This window comes from Trichomycterus rosablanca, chromosome 3 (assembly GCF_030014385.1).
Source record: "Trichomycterus rosablanca isolate fTriRos1 chromosome 3, fTriRos1.hap1, whole genome shotgun sequence".
NCBI classification, from domain to species: domain Eukaryota; kingdom Metazoa; phylum Chordata; class Actinopteri; order Siluriformes; family Trichomycteridae; genus Trichomycterus; species Trichomycterus rosablanca.
In genome coordinates, this window is record NC_085990.1 from 530,001 (window position 1) to 553,596 (window position 23,596).

Consider the following 23,596-nt stretch of genomic DNA (forward strand, 5'->3'; position numbering starts at 1 on the left):
AAAGAAACATGTCGCTACTGTCAGGAAAACTGGTCAACTGTTGAAAAAGACTTATTTTAGTCAGTAATGATGATTATGATCATGCTACACGTGGTGGCCTTTCTATCTCTATTTGCTGTTTCTTCTGCCTACTTTTATTTTATGCTCTCTCATGGATAGTCTTAGATTAGCTTCTCTTAACATTAATGGGGGCAGAACTGGTCATAGACGTGCACAAATTTTAGATACCATACAACAAAAGCAATTACGTGTTATTTTTCTTCAGGAAACACATAGTGATGTGGATAATGAAGCTGAGTGGGCTATGTGGTGGGGGGGACGGCAGGTACTCTCTCATGGTACCAATTTAACAGCTGGGGTAGCAGTTCTCTTCTGTCCTTCTTTAGGAGCTAAGATTCTGCATTCAGAAGAGGTTGTGAAAGGTCGTCTTCTTTTAATAAAGGCTGAAATTAACACCATGCAGTTTTATTTTCTTAATGTTTATTCACCAAATGTGGGACATGAACGTGTTGAGTTCTTCAACACTCTACGCTCCACCCTGAGACAGTGTACTGATAGTTTTATTGTCATTGGTGGTGATTGGAACTGTACAGTGGAATTCACTATGGATCGGATTGCTGCAGAACCTCACATACAGTCTTCTGAATGCCTGTCAAAGCTCCTAGAGGAGTTCAGGTTAGTAGATGTATGGAGAGCTAAAAATCCTGCAGTTAGACAGTACACGTGGGTTAAAGCTCTACAGAACCGAGTCAGTGCTGCTCGGTTAGATAGATTTTATGTGTCTAAACATCTTAATAATAGGGTCACTGAGGTTTCCATCTCTCCGGTGGGGTTTTCTGATCACCATCTGGTTTCTGCTACAGTGACTTTATCACAGGGTGTCAGGACTTCTTCTTACTGGCACTTCAATTCAAAATTACTTCATGATGAAGTTTTTTGTAAAAGATTTACCTGTTTCTGGGAACAGTGGAGAACCAGAAAGAACTGTTTTGAAAATTTGAGACAGTGGTGGGAAGTTGGAAAGACACAAATAAGAATGCTTTGTCAACAACACACTGCTCAATCAAGTTCCAGGATTAAAATGACTATTCAGCTAATTGAGAAGGATATACAAGCTCTGGAGCTCAGACTGGCTGTGAATTGTGATCAGGCTTTGGTACAGAGTCTGCAGCAGAAGAAGAAGGAGCTCAGCAGCCATTTAAATGAGAGGGTGAAGGGAGCTATGGTGAGGTCCCGTTTCACGACGGTTGCTGACATGGACGCTCCAAGTGTTTTTTTCTTTAATCTGGAGCGCTCAAAAGCACAGCATAATCAGATGTTGTGTCTTCGTTTACCGGATGGACGTTTGTCTACTGACATTGCAGAAATGCGTAAACATGCAGTGGATTTTTACTCTGATCTTTATACTATGGATTATTGTGACTCGGATTCTACTGATCATCTTCTTCAAGGCCTTCCTCAACTGGATTCTGGCTCTACCAGGCATGGATGGATTATCATCTGACTTTTATAAAGAATTTTGGGGCTGCATTGGCAAAGACTTGCATGATGTTTTTAGTGAATGTATCAGAGAGGGTGTTTTACCCGGCTCATGTCGTCGCGCTGTTTTGTCTTTGTTGCCAAAAAAAGGAGATCTTTGTATGTTAAAAAATTGGAGACCTGTTGCTCTTTTAACTACAGACTACAAGATTTTATCCAAATGTTTAGCCAATAGGCTTAAAACTTGCCTCTCTGTTTTAGTTCATAAAGATCAGTCCTATTGCATCCCTCACAGATCCATTATGGATAATTTATTCCTTGTGAGAGATGTGGTAGACTGCTGTAAAAGTTTTAGCAGATGTGTTGGGGTGGTTTCTCTCGATCAGGAAAAGGCTTTTGATCGAGTAGATCATCAGTATCTTTTTAAAGCATTGAAGGCCTTTGGCATTGGGGATGCATTTTTAAATGTTATACGGTTGTTATATACTGAGGCGGTATGCATGTTGAAGGTGGGTAGTGGGTTGAGCAGGCCAATTCCAGTTAAAAGAGGAATTAGGCAAGGCTGTCCTCTGTCTGGTCAACTCTACAGCCTAGCTATTGAACCTCTACTAGTCCAGCTGAGGGAGAGACTAACTGGGTTTCAGGCTGTGCAGAGATTTGGGGAGCCAGGGGTGGTGTTATCGGCTTATGCTGATGATGTTACAGTTTTTATAGAACATGAACAAGATGTTCAGGTTTTAACTGAGTCACTAACTCTGTACGAAAAGGCTTCCTCAGCTAAAGTTAACTGGACTAAAAGTGAGGCATTATGGGCAGGACAGGTGCCAGCGGAAGGGTTACCGAATCTGCCAGGGACCATGAGGTGGGGTAGAGAGGGGCTGAAGGTCTTGGGGGTGTTTTTGGGGAATGATGACTTTCAGAAACAGAACTGGGAAGGTGTAGTGGAGAGAGTGTGCACCAAATTGTCTCGGTGGAAATGGCTGCTCCCCCAGCTGTCCTACAGGGGAAGGGTGTTGGTGGCCAATAACTTAGTAGCATCCACCTTGTGGCATAGGTTTACTGTTTTACAGCCACCTGCAGGGCTAGTGCTGGAGATACAGAGATTGTTGGTGTCCTTCTTCTGGTCAGGCCAACATTGGCTTCGGTCAGCTGTTCTGTATTTGCCGGTACAGGAGGGAGGTCAAGGACTTATAGACGTTAAGTCCAGGATTATGACTTTTCGTCTTCAAGCTGCTCAGAGACTGTTGTTCGGTGGAACACCTACATGGACTTACTTCGCCTGTGTCCTTTTACAGCTGGCGGGGGGAATGGGTTTCGACAAACATCTCTTCCTTATGACTACACCAGAGGAGGAGTTGTCGGGTCTCACACCCTTTTATAAGTCTGTGCTGGAGGCCTGGAAAGTTTTCTCAGTGTCCAGGTCTGCTGATACAACCGCTGGAATGTGGCTGCTGGAGGAGCCGCTGTTCTTTAACTCTTTTTTAGTTTCAGTCACTTCTTCCTTAGAAGTTCTGCGCTCTCGTCTGATGGCTGCAGGTTGTGTGAAGCTGGGTGACCTCATGACTGTCAGCGTGTCAGAGATGAGTGACCGGACTGGGTTCAGATCTAAACGTTTACTGGAACACCTGAGGACAGAGGTACGGCGGGCGTTGCCAGCTGACTACCTGAGTATCCTGGACGATCAGTCAGCCGTTGCCCAGTGGAAGGAAGGGTGCCGGTATGACTTTCCTGAGGTGTGTGTTAGCCCTGCTGTGGAGTGGGAGGAGGATGAGCGTTGGCTCTTGTCCTTCACTACTCCAGAACTGAATACTTTTTCCTCAACTGAGAAGAAGGCCCTGTATCTGGTGTGTGTAAAGGTGTTTCAATCACGCTTTCTGCTTGGTGTTAGTGCTACAAGGTGGTCTGGGTTTTTTGGTGCTGGCTCCTCTCCTAAAGGCTGCTGGCGGGTACTGTACAAGCGTCCAATTGAAAAACGGACAGCTGACCTCCAGTGGAGGATTGTACATGGAATAATAGCTACAAACAGACATCGGGTGCATCTCGAACCAGGTGTTAGTGAGGGTTGTCCTTTCTGTTCTGAGTCTGAGTCCCTGTTTCACTTGTTTGTGGAGTGTCATCGGCTTGAACCTATTTTCAGTCTGCTAGCTGAATGGTTTCAGCTACTTGGTGAAAATTTCTCACTTCAGCTTTTTATTTTTGGGATGAAATATAATGTTCAGAGAAGAAATGTTTTTGTTCTACTAAATTTTTTATCAGGTACGGCAAAACTTGCGATTTGGAAAACCAGGAAGAATCGTATGTTAGGTAAGGGGTCTGTGGACGTGGTGGCCATGTTCTCAGGCTTAGTAGCAGCTAGGCTGAAAATAGAGTTTGCTTATTATAAGCTTGTGGGGAATTTGCCAGTGTTTAGGAGCATTTGGGGAATTAATGAAGTCTTATGTACAATTCTTGATGATGGAGATTTGCTGCTAACATTGTGATTGTGTTTGGACACTAAGTGGTTTTTCTGGTTTTTATTAGTGTTTTTGTAATCACTGTATAAATAAAGGTATTTTTGAAATCTCTATCTATCTATCTATCTATCTATCATCTATCTATCTATCTATCATCTATCTATCTATCTATCATCTATCTATCTATCATCTATCTATCATCTATCTATCTATCTATCTATCTATCTATCTATCTATCTATCTATCTATCTATCTATCTATCTATCTATCTATCTATCTATCTATCTATCTATCTATCTATCTATCTATCTATCTATCTATCATCTATCTATCTATCTATCTATCTATCTATCTATCTATCTATCATCTATCTATCTATCTATCATCTATCATCTATCTATCTATCATCTATCTATCATCTATCTATCTATCTATCTATCTATCTATCTATCTATCTATCTATCATCTATCTATCATCTATCTATCTATCTATCTATCTATCTATCTATCTATCTATCTATCTATCTATCATCCATCATCTATCTATCTATCTATCATCTATCATCTATCCATCATCTATCTATCTATCTATCATCTATCATCTATCTATCTATCATCTATCTATCTATCATCTATCATCTATCTATCTATCATCTATCTATCATCTATCTATCTATCTATCTATCATCTATCTATCTATCATCTATCTATCTATCTATCTATCTATCTATCTATCTATCTATCTATCTATCTATCTATCTATCATCTATCTATCATCTATCTATCTATCTATCTATCTATCTATCTATCATCTATCATCTATCTATCTATCTATCATCTATCATCTATCTATCTATCATCTATCTATCTATCATCTATCATCTATCTATCTATCATCTATCTATCATCTATCTATCATCTATCTATCTATCTATCTATCTATCTATCTATCTATCTATCTATCTATCTATCTATCTATCTATCTATCATCTATCTATCATCTATCTATCTATCTATCTATCTATCTATCTATCTATCTATCATCTATCATCTATCTATCTATCTATCATCTATCATCTATCTATCTATCATCTATCTATCATCTATCTATCATCTATCTATCTATCTATCTATCTATCTATCTATCTATCTATCTATCATCTATCTATCATCTATCTATCTATCTATCTATCTATCTATCTATCTATCTATCTATCTATCTATCTATCTATCTATCTATCATCCATCATCTATCTATCTATCTATCATCTATCATCTATCTATCTATCAATCTATCATCTATCATCTATCTATCTATCATCTATCTATCATCTATCTATCATCTATCTATCTATCTATCTATCATCTATCTATCTATCTATCTATCTATCTATCTATCTATCTATCTATCTATCTATCTATCTATCATCTATCTATCTATCTATCTATCTATCTATCTATCTATCATCTATCATCTATCTATCTATCTATCATCTATCATCTATCTATCTATCATCTATCTATCTATCATCTATCATCTATCTATCTATCATCTATCTATCATCTATCTATCATCTATCTATCTATCTATCTATCTATCTATCTATCTATCTATCTATCTATCTATCATCTATCATCTATCTATCTATCATCTATCTATCATCTATCTATCTATCTATCTATCTATCTATCTATCTATCTATCTATCTATCTATCTATCTATCTATCTATCTATCTATCTATCATCTATCTATCTATCTATCTATCTATCTATCTATCTATCTATCTATCTATCTATCATCTATCATCTATCTATCTATCTATCATCTATCATCTATCTATCTATCATCTATCTATCTATCATCTATCATCTATCTATCTATCATCTATCTATCATCTATCTATCTATCTATCTATCTATCTATCTATCTATCTATCTATCTATCTATCATCTATCATCTATCTATCTATCTATCTATCTATCTATCTATCTATCATCTATCTATCTATCTATCATCTATCATCTATCTATCTATCATCTATCTATCATCTATCTATCATCTATCTATCTATCTATCTATCTATCTATCTATCTATCTATCTATCTATCTATCTATCTATCTATCATCTATCTATCTATCTATCTATCTATCTATCTATCTATCTATCTATCATCCATCATCTATCTATCTATCTATCATCTATCATCTATCTATCTATCAATCTATCATCTATCATCTATCTATCTATCATCTATCTATCATCTATCTATCTATCTATCTATCTATCTATCTATCTATCTATCTATCTATCTATCTATCTATCTATCTATCTATCTATCTATCTATCTATCTATCTATCATCTATCTATCTATCTATCTATCTATCTATCTATCTATCTATCTATCTATCTATCTATCTATCTATCATCTATCTATCTATCTATCATCTATCATCATCTATCTATCTATCATCTATCTATCTATCATCTATCATCTATCTATCTATCATCTATCTATCATCTATCTATCATCTATCTATCTATCTATCTATCTATCTATCTATCTATCTATCTATCATCTATCATCTATCTATCTATCATCTATCTATCATCTATCTATCTATCTATCTATCTATCTATCTATCATCTATCTATCTATCTATCTATCTATCTATCTATCTATCTATCTATCTATCTATCTAATCATCTATCTATCATCTATCTATCTATCTATCTATCTATCTATCTATCTATCTATCTATCTATCTATCTATCTATCTATCTGTCTGTCTGTTTATCGATCTGAACTATAGGAACATGTATGTTACCTGGCTCTTTCCTGTGCCGGCGCTTCCTACCACAAATATGGAGTGCCGAACACTCATGAGCTCCTTCAGCTGAACCACCTACAATCATAAATGATTTGATTTAGTTTACAGGTGAGGTGCAGATTTAAACCATGTATTTAATCTTAATAACGACTGATTTATAACCTTGAGAATAAAGGTCTCCTCCGGCTGCAGTCTCAGCTCCAGCGCACTCTGTCGAACCTGCCGCTCGAAGTCAGGATCGGTCCGCCTCTGCACCTCCAGGCCGGGAAACAGATCACCGACCAGGCCCATGAACACCGGGACGTCCTCCGTCACCATTCTGGGCATGTTGAAGTCTCGTAAAGCCCTCATCAGTACCTGCTCAGGTAGGATAACCATGTGTCAACATGCTGCCATAACCTAACATCGATTTTTAGAGGGAACGCACGTCACCTGATCCTCTGGTCTGGAAGCGTCCTCTCGTTTCAGCGTACCGGCGACCACCAGGACGGACTTGACAGAACGCAAACCCCAATCATAATGGGTCTGAGTGATGAGAGGAGATCAGGGTCACCTACGTTCATTGTTAACCCTCAAGATCATATTTTATCCTTTGTTTTTAATTACCTGCTTGGACAGCAGCTCCTTACAAAGGCTGTACAGGGTGATGAACTTCCTGCCCAGTAGCCTGGCATTAAGAAAGCCCTCAGCCATGAGCATGATCTCACAAATCAGCTCCATATCCGGCACCACCATGGCACACGGCCTGCAGGGACATTCACGCTTCTAATTTACTCGACGAAGCATTTTGATACAAATAATAATCATTTATTTAATTCGTCTTCTGCTGCTGGAGATTCCGGTCGTGTCTGAGGGGGGTATGTTTGCCTGCCTCACGTTCCCGCGTGCGTAGTCCATTGACTCCTTCTTATTTGAGCCACGCCCTGATCTCCGTGCCCCTCCACTTTCTGTACAGGGTCCTTACACAGTGTTGAAGACCCCACCCACTTACAGTCCGGTCTTTTTCCCCACCTGGCAGACTTTAATGGCCAGTTATGCCTGCTGGGGGGCGCCCAGCCGACCGGTAGCAGAGCTGAGGTTCAAACTGGGGGGGGTTCTGAATCCCAGCGCTGGTGCGCTAGTGAATGAATCAGAACACTGTTATCCAAAAGCACGGAAGCAGGCAGGGATCTGTACGGAGGTCTGATTTTATATGGAGATCCGTATCGTGCACGGAGAGTCATGCACCAATCTCTATTATCCCCCGTCTCTGTGCAGCGCCATCGATCAGCCAGCAGAGGGCGTAATTGCGGCCGTTATGAGGAATCCCCTGTGGAATTCCCACCCTCTGACCCAACCCATCCCCTCAGATTTCCCAAATGTTGTCTGTTTAGGCGCCTTTTTTATTTCCTTTTATTCTAATCAAGGCGACACAGGGCTTCAGCCGCCCCCTCAGACAATCACGTCTGTGTAGGCGCCCAGCTGGCTGATGGACCGCTGTGCCACCCAAGCGCCACGTCTGTAGGATTTAAAAATCATATTGACTCCTGCATCTCCTGATGCTCTGACATGGATCCAGCTGTACCTGAAGAGCGCCTTGAGGTTCTCCGGTAATTCGGTCCGTCCTGCATAGTCCGGGTTCATGGTGATAAAGATCCCGACGGTGGGTCTCAAGACGATTTCTTCATCTAAGAAGAACAACCTACAGGACAGAATATACGTATTATTTTACACTGTTTATATAAACACGTGAATGATGACCCGTCGTGCAGAGTGTCCCACCTCTTCGTCCTGTGACGAACGGCGTCCTGAATAGTCTTCACTTGCACAGCCACCACAGACAACACCTCCACGGCAATGCGGTTAAACTCATCGAAGCAGCCCCAAGCACCGGTCTGAGCCAGTCCTTTAAAGATATTTCCTATGGACTGTAACACTTAATATAATTAGAATTGCAGCCACGATACTAGAACGTAAACTGTTCACTGCTGTGACGTTTAGGAGGTTTAGAATTACATGTAAAGATCGATGATGTGGCTCAATTACAGAATCGTGTCCTCGCCTTGCCAAATACGGCCGGCAGATGGGGCACGGAGGCGCACATCAGTTCCTTTTAACTCTATTTAAGTCCCAATTTATCACGGGATCACGGTTTTTTCCTGACTTCCAGATTTGCCAGCTCCTCTGTTGATGATCTGCTTTCTGGAGCTTACATTACATTTGAGATAACAATTTGAGTAGTTGAAGGTTAAGGGCCTTGCTCAGGGGCCCAACAGTAGCAACTTGGCAGCAGGGCTTGAACCAGCAACCTTTTGATTAGTAGTCCAGTACCTCAACCGCTGAGCTGCTACTGAAAGTGTGACATTGGTTCTGTTAGGCCCGGTCCAATTTTCCCTCTGTGAACTCAGCTGGTGTTGTGGCACTTTTCAAGTGTCCAGAGGGAACCGCCCCAGAGGTGGCATGACAGCCCGTTAGTGGCCCTTTTTGGACCCTTACTGGGAACTGTCTGCGCCAGTTGGTAGGGTGAGTTGCCGCTTTTGTACTTCCATATCCAACTTCTTCAGGATTTCCTTTCTTTCTGAGAACTGTGCTGTCACAGGCATTCTGTTCAGCTGCCATATTTTAAAGACCACTTCTCCATGGGGGAAATTGGAGTGTTACAGCAGCTCCAGCACAGTAAATAGAGTAAACAGAGTAAATAAAATAATGTTATTACTATTATACAGCAGTATGACAATTAGAACTATATAAAAAAAACCTTTTTGTCTGTCCACTATCTCCGTTATGGGCTGCAGATGTTTCTGTGTGTGTCTTTCACTGATTACTTGGTTTCCATTATTTTGTCCACTACTTTTATTCTCCTTTCACTCTTTTAGTTTGTGGCTTTTAGCCCCAGTGTTGTACTACCTTGGTTAAGCATCCCTCAAATTGGGCTACACACGGCACCTCAGTGGCGAGGCGTGAATGCTGCACATTTACCTTGTAGTCCATCTGTTCAGAGCAGTTAAAGACATACACCATGATGCCAAGAGCTCTGCCCAGGTCTTTAGTGGTCTCGGTCTTGCCGGTGCCAGCGGGACCAGCCGGGGCCCCGCTCATGGTCAGGTGTAGAGACTGGGTCAGGGTCACATAGCACCTGTTTACAGAGACGATCAGATAAATGACACGCCGCTTACGAGACTAATGGTGTCGTTCAGACACTAATAAGCACTATTACCTGTCTGTGAGAGGGGTAATGACCAGGCGAGGCGTGTTACCCAGGTACTCGTACGAGTAGAGAAACTGGGCATCACAAATGTTGACCAAGCAGTGCTTCTGTTCCTCATCCCAGTAGTGCCGCAGCTGAGAGAGCCAGTCGAAGGAATGAGCGCTGTTCACCTGCACAATGTTTAAATTAAATATAAATCTAGTGTTTGTTTTGTTCTTTTATGGCAATTATATTACCAATTAGTATGGCTCTCCTCTGTTAATTATTACACCACATAACACTTATTCTGCTCTCTGCACTTGAGCTAAATCCACATGCATACACGTATATTCACATACTCACAGTACATCATACTATAATGTTTGTACATCTGTACATTAATAGCTTAACCTGTATATATTAAGCAGACTGGTGCTGTGTATGTAAGTAAATGTGTATGTACTGTATTTAATGTGAAATACAACTGTGAGGGACTGTGCACCTAAGATTTTCACTCACCCTTTAAACCCGTGTTAATGTGATGTGATTTGATTTAAACAAGCATAAGATTGTGTTTTTTGTATATGTATTGCACGATTAAAGGACCAGGGCACCTTTAAAAATATAAATTCTTTTTTCTTATATTGTAGAATTGTAGATTTTTCCCCAAACATGAATCTGAGGCATGCAGGTGGAGCAGCGGTCTATTACGCTGGCCAATCACTGAGATCCGGGTTGGAACTCATGTGCTATCGGTCGGCCTGCACAGACATGACAAGGCCAAAACCCTGCGATGGATTGACGTACCAGACCTACTGCAACCCTGACGAAGGATAAATCGATGTTTAAAGGGCCGTCACGCAACCCTTTTGGTCCTATTTAGGGAAAACCTGGCAACCCTGGTGGTGAGAACTGCATGCAGGTCATTTTCATCATGTGTGATTATGCTGCAGCTTTGCTTACTTAACCCTTTATTGGTCTCACCAAGAAAATAATGTTTAAATAATTATTTCTTTGCATTTCTTAGTTTAGATACGTCCCAAACAAGATTATTTACATACAGATTATTTTACCCAAGTATTTAGACTCAAAGTAAGATTAAAAAAATGGCTGAAGCAGACCATTAAAGGGTTAAGTCTGCATAAAAGGCTACGTAAAGAGAATACAGACAGAAAATTAATGATTTATTACAAATACGGTTATCCATTACCAGGGATGTAACGATGCACCACAAGACAGTTAAAAATCGATTCACATGTGCAACGATTTAAATGGGTTTACATGTATAATGAATCGATGTTCACTTTAAACAGCAGAGGGCGCTGGCGCTATTCACCTCGCCTGGTCGACGTCACTACAGGGTTGCCAGATTCGGAATGTATTCATGTGAGGGTACTTTCTTTATTTGTGTTATTCATTTATTTATTTCATGTGGGATTTATTTCATTTCAGTTTATTTTTTTTACACAATAAGGGAAACGTGCAGCATCGTTTTGCACAGTGTGTACCTCCCTCAGAAATAAAAAGGGCATTCTTTATTTAGATAGATAAAAGATAAGCACAAATACAGGATTTTATTTTATTTCATAAACAGAAATAATAAAAGGAAACTTTCATAATTTGTCTTCAATTTCATTTTGTTTAAAAAAATGTAGAAAAAATCGTACCGTGAACCCATCGCATCGCGGGTAGAGTGCATCGTTACATCCCTATTCAACACAGTTAAGCTACGGGTAATATAAACAAACCTTCTGCGTGATGAGTCCGGACACAACGTCCCTGGCATGGACGTCAACGGTACAGAGGGTCATGATCTTCCGCCTGTCCCCCGGACTCAGCTCTCCCAGCAGCATGTTTATCGAGGAGTTCAGCTGAGCCATCTGAAGAAGCGAGGCGGACGTTTCAGACGTTATTAGGCCGCGCTAAATGGACTGTGTGAGCGTACGGCGAGCTCCGTGGCCCGCGCTTACGCCAATTATATCAATTTACGTGCCAGAGAGAAGTGGAAGGTAATAACAGGGTCACATGTTCATCAGAGGGGACCGGGACCCCCCACCCCCCTCCTTCTACATTCATGAATAAAGGTCATATATTCCAGTCAGGAGGCCAAATAAGCGTGAGGCTCGTTTATCAGCGGCGTGTTACTGTGTATGTGTGGGTGTGGATGAATGTTGGCACACAGAAGTGTGTGTGTGTGTGAGAGAGAGAGAGAGAGAGAGAGAGAGAGAGAGAGTGGTTATGGGGCTACACTCTTACAGGCAAATAAGATGTCATCTCCTACCCCCAGCCACACTATATTAGATGTAAAAACAGTTCAGGTCGGGATACATTCATCACCGCTGTCTGACAGCGACTCCAATCAAAAGCTTGAAGGAAAAGAGTTCGATTATTCAAACGCTCTACAAGGACATGCTAACCTTACACGCTGGGGAAAAAATGAACGGCCTCAGCCTCGATACTGTACTTACATCCTGCCTCACAGCTTCTTCAGGAGGCTTTATCAGCTCCCCGTGTCTGAGAGGATTCTGGCTATAACTGTGGGGAGTGAGGCTGTAGCAAGGCTTATAAAGGACAAGGTGAAATAACAGGGTCATGAGAAATGATGCCATGCTAACAGCAGCATCTGAAAGCACTACAGGTACTGGTTTCTACACTCACTGTCCATTTTATCAGCTCCACTTACCAGCACTTTGTAGCTCTACAATTACTGACTGTAGTCCATCTGTTTCTCTGCATGCTTTGTTACCCCCCTCTTCATGGAGCAGGTATTATTTAGGTGCTGGATGATTCTCAGCACTGCAGCGACACTGACATGGTGCTGGTGTGTTAGTGTGTGTCGTGCTGGTATGAGTGGATCAGACACAGCGGCGCTGCTGGAGTTTTTAAACACCGTGTCCACTCACCGTCCACTCTATTAGACACTCCTACCTAGTCGGTCCACCTTGTAGATGTAAAGTCAGAGACGATCGCTCATCTATTGCTGCTGTTTGAGTCGCTCATCTTCTAGACCTTCATCAGTGGGCACAGGACGCTGCCCACGGGGCGCTGTCGGCTGGATATTTTTGGTCGGTGGACGATTCTCGGTCCAGCAGTGACAGTGAGGTGTTTAAAAACTCCATCAGCACCAGCACAACACACACTAACACACCAGCACCATGTCAGTGTCACTGCAGTGCTGAGAATCATCCAGCACCTAAATAATACCTGCACTGTGGGGGTCCTGACCATTGAGAAACAGATGGACTACAGTCAGTAATTGTAGAACTACAAAGTGTTTCTATATGGTAAGTGGAGCTGATAACATGGACAGTGAGTGTAGAAACAAGGAGGTGGTTTTGATCTTATGGCTGGTGTTTATATCGTTTATATCTATTTCTGTTTCTATTCTATAGGGTAGAGTGATTTTTGGGTGCTGTATATTTAGGAACCAGAGCAGGTGTACGTACCTGTTTCTTGCTGTAGTCGCGCAGAGCCGTGTCGAATCCCTCCACCAGACGCTGAAATGCGAGGCCCACGTCTGTAGACCACCAGATCTGAGAGGCCGTGAGAGCCACCTGAGCCGGGTACTCCTGAATCCACTGCTCCCGGGGCCGCTCTTCGTACGCGGCTACCGCCTCGGCGATGTGCCTCCTCGTCGTGTTCCTCATCGCCTCCTCCAGACGGGTCAGCCACAGCGCCACCTCAAACAATATCATGATACGTTATACGCAAATATATCAAGAATGCGAACGTGTGGGGGCTTTATGTTAGATCTTGTAAACCACAGTGGGACCAGATTTTACAGAGAGAGGCGGAGGCGTTGTTTGTGTTGCCTGGGTGGCGTAAAAATCATGATTAGTAATCATCACAGATTAGTAACAATAATAAATACAACCCCGCGTGGCACGGGAAGAAGGCCCTGGGTTCGATCCCCAGGTGGGACGGTCCGGGTCCTTTCTGTCCTGAGTTTGCATGTTCTCCCTGTGTCTACATGGGTTTCCTCCGGGAGCTCCGGTTTCCTCCCACAGTCCAAAAACATGCAGTCAGGTTAACTGGAGACACAGAATTGTCCCTATAAGCAAATGTGTGTGTGTGTGTGTGCCCTGAGATGGACTGGCGTCCCGTCCAGGATGTTACTGTGTGCCTTGCGCCCATTGAAAAGCTGAGATAGGCTCCAGCGCCCACTGCGACCCTGATTGGATAAGCGGTTAAGAAAATGAATGAAAATACAACCCCAAATCAGAAAAAGTTGGGACAGTATGGCAAATGCAAATAAAATAAAAATGCAGTGTTCCTTACATTTACAGTGTATCACAAAAGTGAGTACACCCCTCACATTTCTGCAAATATTTCATTATATCTTTTCATGGGACAACACTATAGACATGACACTTGGATATAACTTAGAGTAGTCAGTGTACAGCTTGTATAGCAGTGTAGATTTACTGTCTTCTGAAAATAACTCAACACACAGCCATTAATGTCTAAATAGCTGCAACATAAGTGAGTACACCCCACAGTGAACATGTCCAAATTGTGCCCAAAGTGTCAATATTTTGTGTGACCACCATTATTATCCAGCACTGCCTTAACCCTCCTGGGCATGGAATTCACCAGAGCTGCACAGGTTGCTACTGGAATCCTCTTCCACTCCTCCATGATGACATCACGGAGCTGGTGGATGTTAGACACCTTGAACTCCTCCACCTTCCACTTGAGAATGCGCCACAGGTGCTCAATTGGGTTTAGTCCATCACCTTTACCTTCAGCTTCCTCAGCAAGGCAGTTGTCATCTTGGAGGTTGTGTTTGGGGTCGTTATCCTGTTGGAAAACTGCCATGAGGCCCAGTTTTCGAAGGGAGGGGATCATGCTCTGTTTCAGAATGTCACAGTACATGTTGGAATTCATGTTTCCCTCAATGAACTGCAGCTCCCCAGTGCCAGCAACACTCATGCAGCCCAAGACCATGATGCTACCACCACCATGCTTGACTGTAGGCAAGATACAGTTGTCTTGGTACTTCTCACCAGGGCGCCGCCACACATGCTGGACACCATCTGAGCCAAACAAGTTTATCTTGGTCTCGTCAGACCACAGGGCATTCCAGTAATCCATGTTCTTGGACTGCTTGTCTTCAGCAAACTGTTTGCGGGCTTTCTTGTGCGTCAGCTTCCTTCTGGGATGACGACCATGCAGACCGAGTTGATGCAGTGTGCGGAGTATGGTCTGAGCACTGACAGGCTGACCTCCCACGTCTTCAACCTCTGCAGCAATGCTGGCAGCACTCATGTGTCTATTTTTTAAAGCCAACCTCTGGATATGACGCCGAACACGTGGACTCAACTTCTTTGGTCGACCCTGGCGAAGCCTGTTCCGAGTGGAACCTGTCCTGGAAAACCGCTGTATGACCTTGGCCACCATGCTGTAGCTCAGTTTCAGGGTGTTAGCAATCTTCATATAGCCCAGGCCATCTTTGTGGAGAGCAACAATTCTATTTCTCACATCCTCAGAGAGTTCTTTGCCATGAGGTGCCATGTTGAATATCCAGTGGCCAGTATGAGAGAATTGTACCCAAAACACCAAATTTAACAGCCCTGCTCCCCATTTACACCTGGGACCTTGACACATGACACCAGGGAGGGACAACGACACATTTGGGCACAATTTGGACATGTTCACTGTGGGGTGTACTCACTTATGTTGCCAGCTATTTAGACATTAATGGCTGTGTGTTGAGTTATTTTCAGAAGACAGTAAATCTACTCTGCTATACAAGCTGTACACTGACTACTCTAAGTTATATCCAAGTTTTATTTCTATAGTGTTGTCCCATGAAAAGATATAATAAAATATTTGCAGAAATGTGAGGGGTGTACTCACTTTTGTGATACACTGTACATCATTTAGAGTTTTCACCTCATTACTAGCCCTAAACTGCCTCCGTCCCAACTTTTTTTGGAATGTGTTGCAGGCCTGAAATGCAGGAATGGATGTTTATTAATAAATGAAATGAAGTCGAGCAGATAAAAGATGAAACATCTCAGCTTCATCCCGTCTGACGTCAAATAAAAGTCAAAGTCAATGTAAGAAACTCTGTGTTTTTATTATCATGTGCATTTTCCATACCGTCCCAACTTTTTCTGATTTGGGGTTGTATAATAAAAGTTATAAAATGACCCTAACATAAATCTGTATAGTATTAAAACTTTCACACTTTAAAAACATGAGTATTTCACATATAGATGATGATGGGGGGCCTTACCGGGCCCCTACAGTCACACGGGGAATGAAACGGCACATATTCTCTCTCTCCGCTGAACATTCCTAAAGCGACGGCGTCTTCCGTCTCGCGCCCGTCCTGACGGAACCGCAGGTCGACCATACTGTCAAACAGCTTCACAAGGTGAGGGGTGACCTGAGCAAAAGAAAAACTTCATACACGTGTACCAAGAGAGTGAAAACAGACAAAGAAAGGAAATAATGATGCATGCATAATGATGAAATTACAGACGTACTGGTGCTTCTAATTATAATCAACACGCAAAGAGAGCGAGGCGAGGCGAGGCGAGGCGCTCCGACCCCGATCCGGTTCAACGGCTCAGACTAAAATACTCGCAGGTACGTAGGAGGGTCTGATCAAAGAGAATCTGACCAGGGTCGGAGTCAAAGCCCATCGTAAAAATATCTTTGTTTGATCCTAATCATATTCCACTGAGATATAATGGCTCTCTAAGTAGCAGTGTGAGGAACAAAAAAGCTTAATCAAAACAGATAAAGGTCAGACGGAGTGAGGGGGGCTCGTTACACACTGTTCTGTATTGAATTATGATCCGCACAGAGGAATCAAAGCTACAAGTACAGCCTGCTGCCGATACACAAGCGTTTTACTAAAGGTTAAAACCATCAGGCAGTAAATCTCCATTATCGGGGTCCATGAGACTCGTACCAAGACCGAAGTGGATCGTGACTCAATGGCAGCGTCATCAGCGGTGGGCGTTACTTAATGAAAGTTAAGAGCAGTAACATGATGGTGGAGTGTGTGGATTATGTGAGAGCGTTTGTGCTGCTTTTACAGATGTTCGTTTTTATGTAAAAAGCAGCGATCTAACAATCTGTGATAAGAAGACGTGACGTGTTTATCTCAGTTGTTGTTTTCTTTAGTTCATTAACGTGAGAGGAGTTTTGTGCTTCGGTTTCGCCGCGACTCTCGGCACAGATAGCCGATTTACTCAGCGCTCGGCTGGAGCGGTGAAACATCACTAAAGTTCCACAACACGAACAAACATCTGTGTGAAATAACCATCAAATCTACTCTATAATACCACGTGTATCTGTGTTTAGCTGGATTTACTTCACGTGTGTTTATGCAGCTCGGGGAGATGAAAAAGCTTCAGACTTTATTTTTCACGTTAAGCGAGTTCCGTTCTGTCCGGGTCACTTTTATCTCGTAATATCTCACAGTTCATCTTTTTAAAGGCGCTTTGAAAATATCAGCGGCAAACTGCATCAAAATGTGATCAGGTGAACTTTAAAAGATAAAAATGCAGCATTAAGCTCCATTCGGGCTGAATAACCCAGTATTCTGTGGTGCCAGATCGGCCCGCTAGTTCGCTGTCTGGAACCTCTTTTTTCCGGTGGAAACACGCGGAACCGGTTCAAAGTCAAGTTCGGGAACCGGAACGGGCTCCGTGCCGCGTCGGTGGAAAAGGGGTATGATTGTTCTTTTCTCTGACCTCGGTCACAGTACTCGTATAAACCTTACTGCTGAATATGTGAAAACCATCTTACACTTTATGATTAATAAATATATGAAAATACATTATATGATTTTATATATGATTTTACCACCTAAATGACCGTTTGTTGTTCGCTGACCTTTTCAAAGCTCCTCCAATGAGACGAACTGTTTGATACAAGGCAGCTAAAGAGACTCAGGCCGTACGAACAAAACGTAGCGTGACTTATTGTAGTAAAACAGCGAGTGAGGAATGTGATTAGTGGAGGAACTTATGAGCAGTAATAATGAAGAGAAGTTTAGTGCTCCTGTCTCCTTCTTTTACTACATTAAACCACGTTAAGCTTTATTCTCAACCAGAAGCGTTTTAGACTCTGGGAGAAGCTGATTCTGATTCTCACCATTTCTCAGAAGCTGGAGCTGTAACACAAGTTTAAAAGTGAAACAGGGAGGAGAATCCAGATAAACACAGATACATGTGGAGCTGTAACCCTGGATGTGACGCTTATTCCACACTGATGCAGATGTTCACACTGGCAGAATTCGTAAATAAACACGTTCCGAGATTTCTTACCTCTTTAGGCTGGTTGCTTTTGGAAAGGAGATCCAGTAAGTCGGTGGATGAGATAAAATAGAAGCGTGGAAAAGCCGTTCTCTTGGTTTCAAGGTATTTGGTTAATGCTTTCTCACATACAGCAAGTCTGTAAAAACACAAGCAACATCACATTTTAGATCAGCTATTTAATGTGTAGAGTTTAAAAATTTGATTCATTTCCTTTGATTTCATCAATTGCTTTATCCTGGTCAGGGTCGTGGCTGGTCAGGTTCCACCGTGAAACACTTAAGTGCGAGGTAGGAATACCCTACACCCTAGATGGCCAATAGCACCGTAATAAACCACTTGTTATGGATTATACATGCTTGGCAAACCTTATCTGTAAATCCTCAAGGATCTCTAGAAGACCAGGCTTGTTGGTGGCAGCAATGACGTTCTTCGTTTCTGCACTTTTAAACATTAGATCCTAAACACAAGAAGAAATTCTGGGTACATTTTTGCCTTCTATTACATATTTATGCTTAAATGACATTAAAAATAATCCCCAAATCCCCATTTTCAATCCATTAATCTGATATAATCCATAAAAAGCACCTTAAAGTCAGCATCGATGCTGCAGAATCGGTGTGTGTCCTCAGGCAACTGAGAAGAAATGTCATCAGATCCCATGAAGATGCTCTCCAGGTACGCCCAAGTCCTCTGAACCTCCAACCAGATCAGCAGGACCGAGTCTGCCTGGGTGAGCTGGGCCTGCAGAACCAGAACCTGCTGGTGGAAGAACTCCACCTGCTTCGTCTGCAGCATGGCCTGCAGCTGAACCTGGAGGAGAAAAGAGATCAGCCACACAGTCGGGAACAGGACACGTACACTGTATGTGTATGAATTATTGAATTCGTGTGTAATAAATGTATTAAATAAAGGAAATTATATGCTTCTGACTATGCAGCAATTGTTTAGGGAAGGCCCTTTCCTGTTCCAGCATGACTGTACCCCTGCAAGCTTTATAAAGACATGAAGAAAAGCTCTGATTAAAGAAACAAAGCCCTGACCTCAGCCCCACTCAACAGCTCTGGAAGATCAGCCATTCGAATGCTTTTTTTGGCTGAATGGGCACAAATTCCCACAGAAGGGCAGCTGCTGTTTTTTTTTTTAAGCACACTCAATTTGCCTTCCGCTGCCGAGGGATACCCGATCGCATCCGAGGAGAGCACGTCGCTGTACACGCCTCTGCACAGCCCTCCTCTTCTCGCCCCTGCATTCTGCACAGGCGTCTCTTCCGCCAATCAGGGTCCTTACACAGCGTATGAAGATCCCACCCCATATATAGTCCGATGGCCACATAGATACGGTGGCCAATTCGTATCTGCTGCAGGCACTGCCGATCATGCCCGCCAGATGGCGCCCACCCGACCGGTGGCAACACCGAGTTTCGAACCGAGGAGTTCAGAATCTCGGTGCTGGTGTGGTAGCGGAATATCTCGCTGCGCCACCTGGGCGCCGGCAGCTGCTCTTTTAGCTGAAACGATCACATAAAGCGCTTTTCTACTAAAGGAACTCTGGTTCTTGAACCGGTTTTATTCGGGCTTCTTCAAAACCTTGGTGCTTTTTAGAGAACCGGCCCGTGTTTCCACCAGTTTTTCCACCAGTTTGCAGTCTGGAACGTGTTTTTTTGGTGGAAACACGCTAAACTCGTTTAAAATCAAGTTCGCGAACTGGGACAGAGCCCGGAAAATGGCTAATAGAGGTCAGTCTATTCTAATACAGTTTGTTTTTTAACCGTCCCACCGTGACCCTGACCAGAAAAATGCTGTTGATGAAACTGACCAGTAGCCTAGTGGTTCTGGACCATTAATCAGAAGGTCGCTGGTTCAAGCCCCACCACTGCCAGGTTGCTGCTGCTCCTTAACCCTGAATTGCTCAGACATTATACAGTCACAGTTCTGTAAGTTGCTTCGGATGAAGGCGTCTGCTAAATGCTGAACCACATGAACCACTTTACACATTTTATAGCTAAGACTCTTGTTACTGCACTGTTTCAAAGCTTATACAACATTATTCTGCCGTTTTTACATTTAACCTTAACGTATGAGCATATACAGGACACCACTCAGCTCAGATTAAACCACTCGTAGTCTTCTATCCGTGTGGGAGTCAGAAATCATGGAGGCCTGGCTGACTCATGGTAAACAGCATTGTGTTTGGCCCCTCCGCGCTGGGCTGGGAACAAAGACACTAATGTGTGGTCTTCACCCCGTATATCAGGCGCTTGAATGAAGGTGGCTGACAACCGTAGATCTAACCACCCTCACCGCGGCACAGCGGGGAAAGAGCGAGGGCACTAAAGCAATCGACATTTCCAGGCAACCGCCTTGCAGCAGCTCTGCTAAGTATGGTGAATATGGTTGGTAAACCATAAACACAAGAGGTGAAGGAGATGCCAGGGCGTAATAGAAACACATAGACAGGAGTAAATAAATAAATAAAAGACACAAATGCACCCGACAACCATGGAATCTTAGGTATGCAGATGCAGGGTCAGGTTTACAGGCTGTAAATTTGGCTACTAAGAGGGCTAACAGTGTTCTGGTACCAGCAGGCATTAAATACAAGGCACAGTCAAGCGGCATAATAAACAAACACTACATTTCCCAGACTGCCTTGCACTTTTTTGTCCTACACCACACTGTTTAACCCTGTCACTCCTTTTATTTAGACATAGCCTAAATGACTGTGGTGGCTATGCATTCATCCAAAAATCGGTGGGTAGCACTGTCGCCTCACAGCAAGAAGGTCCTGGGTTCGATCCCCAGGCGGGGCGGTTCGGGTCCTTTCTGCTCCCACAGTACAAAAACATGCAGTCAGGTTAATTTAAGACACTGTATTGCCCTATAGGTGAATGGGTGTGTGTGCCCTGCGATGGACTGGCGCCCCGTCCAGGGTGTTACTGTGTGCCTTGCGCCCATTGATAAGCTGGGATTGGCTCCAGCACCCTCCCGCGACCCTGACTGGATAAGCGGTTAAGTGAGTGAGTGAGTGAGTGTAACTCTGACTGTAGTGCTAGCTGAGTGGCTAAGGTATTGGACTAGTAATCAGAAGGTGGCCAGTTCAAGCCCTGCGACCGCCAACTTGCCACTGTTGGGCCCCCTGAGCAAGGTCCTTAACCCTAAATTGCTTGAATTGTACTCAATCACGGCAGATCATCCATCTACACATTTGATTCGGTACAGTTTTTACACCGGATGCCCTTCCTGACCCAACCCTCCTATTTATCTGGGATTGAGACCGGCCCTAACAGGGCGGCTTATACCTGGTGGTCCTCCAGCAGCTCCAGGACTTCATCATCACACTTCAGCACCGGAGCAGAAGTACGAAAGTGCTCTTCATAACTGAACTCCATCCGTGACCACGTCTGGCTGATCTCACCTAATATCTACAGAAGGATAAACAGGAGTTAAATGATTTCTCAGCCCTGCACGACGTGTATTAAAGCAGAATTATATATTTAAGAGGTAATGAACCTTTTCAATGGCCATCTCTTTTACTGCTCTGGCCACGGTGCTGTGAACCTCCTCTTCATACGTGTGCAGCTGCAAAGCCAGCAGGTCCGCGAGCACCGTGTCCTCCGTCAGGCTGAAGTCCGCCTGAGAAATAAAGGGATTTTAAATGGAATGTGCAACTGGTGCAACCGTCTATCATAGTGAAATAAATGAATTTTAACAGGCACATAATGACACGGAATGAACTTGTCCATGTGCGCCCCCTTGTGGAGGCTTTACGTCACATCTTCTAAACCACAGTGGGACCAGATTGTCACTATTTTTATTAATTAAGTATATTTCGTTTTGTGTTTCGTTTTGATGTATTGTTTGTGTAAAAATCATAAACAAAATGTGTGTCTCTTGCTACAGGTCACTGTCTTCTGAGTACTCGCCCCTTCCAAATTTCTTTTATTACTGCACACTGGCCACACTTACTTACTAAGTTTCAAATCATAAAACTACTTTTAATATCAGATAAAGACCCAAATAACCACAAACTGCTTTTTTAAAATACTCCTTTAATAATAATTCCCTGTGTTCAGCCCTACTTTGCCCCTTAGTCTGTAATAACTGACTTTCCCTCTGGGATTAATAAAGTTATCTATCTATCTAGCTACTAATTCAACAGGTTAACAAAATTCAATTGAGTTGGGTTGAATTTCATCAGCCACACCCGGCCATGAACACAGCCAGACCTGCTTATTCTAAACATCACTTACATAGAACCTGTCTGGCAACGTGAAGCAGCACGTGCTGACCTGACGTGAAACAAATCTGTAAGGGTTACAGCAATCTCAGGCTCTGGGACTCCAGCGAACCACAGTAAGAGCCATTATTAACAACTAGAGAGAACCTGGAACAGTGGTGAGCTTGTCAGGAGTGGCCAGCGCACCAAAATTTCATCAAGGATGAGTGAAGAAGTCATCCAAGAGGTCCCAAAAGAACCCAGATGAACATCTAAAGAACTGCAGGTCTCACTCGCCTCAATTAAGGGCAAAAAGCTGCAAGGCACAAACCACTGCTGACCAGAATGAACACAAAGGCTCGTCTCACATTCGCCAAAAACATCTAGATTCTGCTATTTGATTTTCTTCCAGTACTTATATCAACCTTAAATATACACACTAGACTTCGTACTCACTCTCATTGCCCTAGCCAGTTGGGCCCAGTGTCGCTCTCGCATGGCAGGGTTCTGCAGCTCGGCTACAGCACGTAACGCACCCAGCAGATCTTTCAGCTTAAGTTCCAGATCGACGTACACGTTCCAGCCCCGGGCCTCCTTATCCAGGGTCTGCATTTCCTATTCAAAACTGTGTCGGTTAGTAAAGTCTCCCAAAGCATGTTCCAGTCCTGATCCTGGAATAATACAGTCGTTTATTTACTGATGTATGTGTGAGCTTGTTTGGTGTAGCGCTGCTGTTAGCACCAGGGTTCTAATCTTGTATTAGGCTGAAAAATACAGAAAATGCATGGTGTTACATGAGGCTAACGATGGTGGGGACACACGACAGTGCACCCTCAATGCAGGTCCCAAACCTGAATAAATAAGAGGGTTGTGTCAGGAACAAAAATAACATCAATATGCAGGTAAACGATGGTGGTGATGCCTTAGAAATCATTCATGTGTTCATTCATTTACTTGTAACTGCTTTATCCTGGTCAGGGTTCCGGGTGGTCTGTTACCACCTTCAAAGAAGGCAGGATTACATTGTGGACACTGTGCCAATCCATCATTCACTCATGCATTCAATTTATACAGTGCCCATTTAGCATATTCAATCCATCTGCTGGTATGCTTTTGGAGTTTTGGGGAAGGGGGGGGGGGGGTCAATGATTCCATAATTAGATGAATAAAAT

The 23,596-nt window shown here is 43.0% G+C and overlaps 1 protein-coding gene across 1 annotated transcript in view; it reads right to left on the minus strand.

Moving 5' to 3' along the window:
- The window catches only part of si:dkey-233k19.3 (dynein axonemal heavy chain 11), a 120,140-nt gene that overhangs the window by 77,984 nt on the left and 18,560 nt on the right, over positions 1-23,596 (minus strand). Inside the window, exons 24-40 of the mRNA XM_062992363.1 lie at positions 22,881-23,039; positions 21,719-21,841; positions 21,508-21,630; positions 18,795-19,019; positions 18,575-18,666; positions 18,219-18,345; positions 16,172-16,324; positions 13,377-13,610; positions 11,679-11,810; positions 9,961-10,121; positions 9,723-9,879; positions 8,526-8,671; positions 8,329-8,445; positions 7,371-7,509; positions 7,197-7,289; positions 6,927-7,121; positions 6,762-6,839 (exon numbers count right to left, since the gene is read on the minus strand). Coding sequence (XP_062848433.1) covers positions 6,762-6,839; positions 6,927-7,121; positions 7,197-7,289; positions 7,371-7,509; positions 8,329-8,445; positions 8,526-8,671; positions 9,723-9,879; positions 9,961-10,121; positions 11,679-11,810; positions 13,377-13,610; positions 16,172-16,324; positions 18,219-18,345; positions 18,575-18,666; positions 18,795-19,019; positions 21,508-21,630; positions 21,719-21,841; positions 22,881-23,039 — 2,454 coding nt within the window. The remainder of the gene's footprint in view (positions 1-6,761; positions 6,840-6,926; positions 7,122-7,196; positions 7,290-7,370; positions 7,510-8,328; positions 8,446-8,525; positions 8,672-9,722; positions 9,880-9,960; positions 10,122-11,678; positions 11,811-13,376; positions 13,611-16,171; positions 16,325-18,218; positions 18,346-18,574; positions 18,667-18,794; positions 19,020-21,507; positions 21,631-21,718; positions 21,842-22,880; positions 23,040-23,596) is intronic.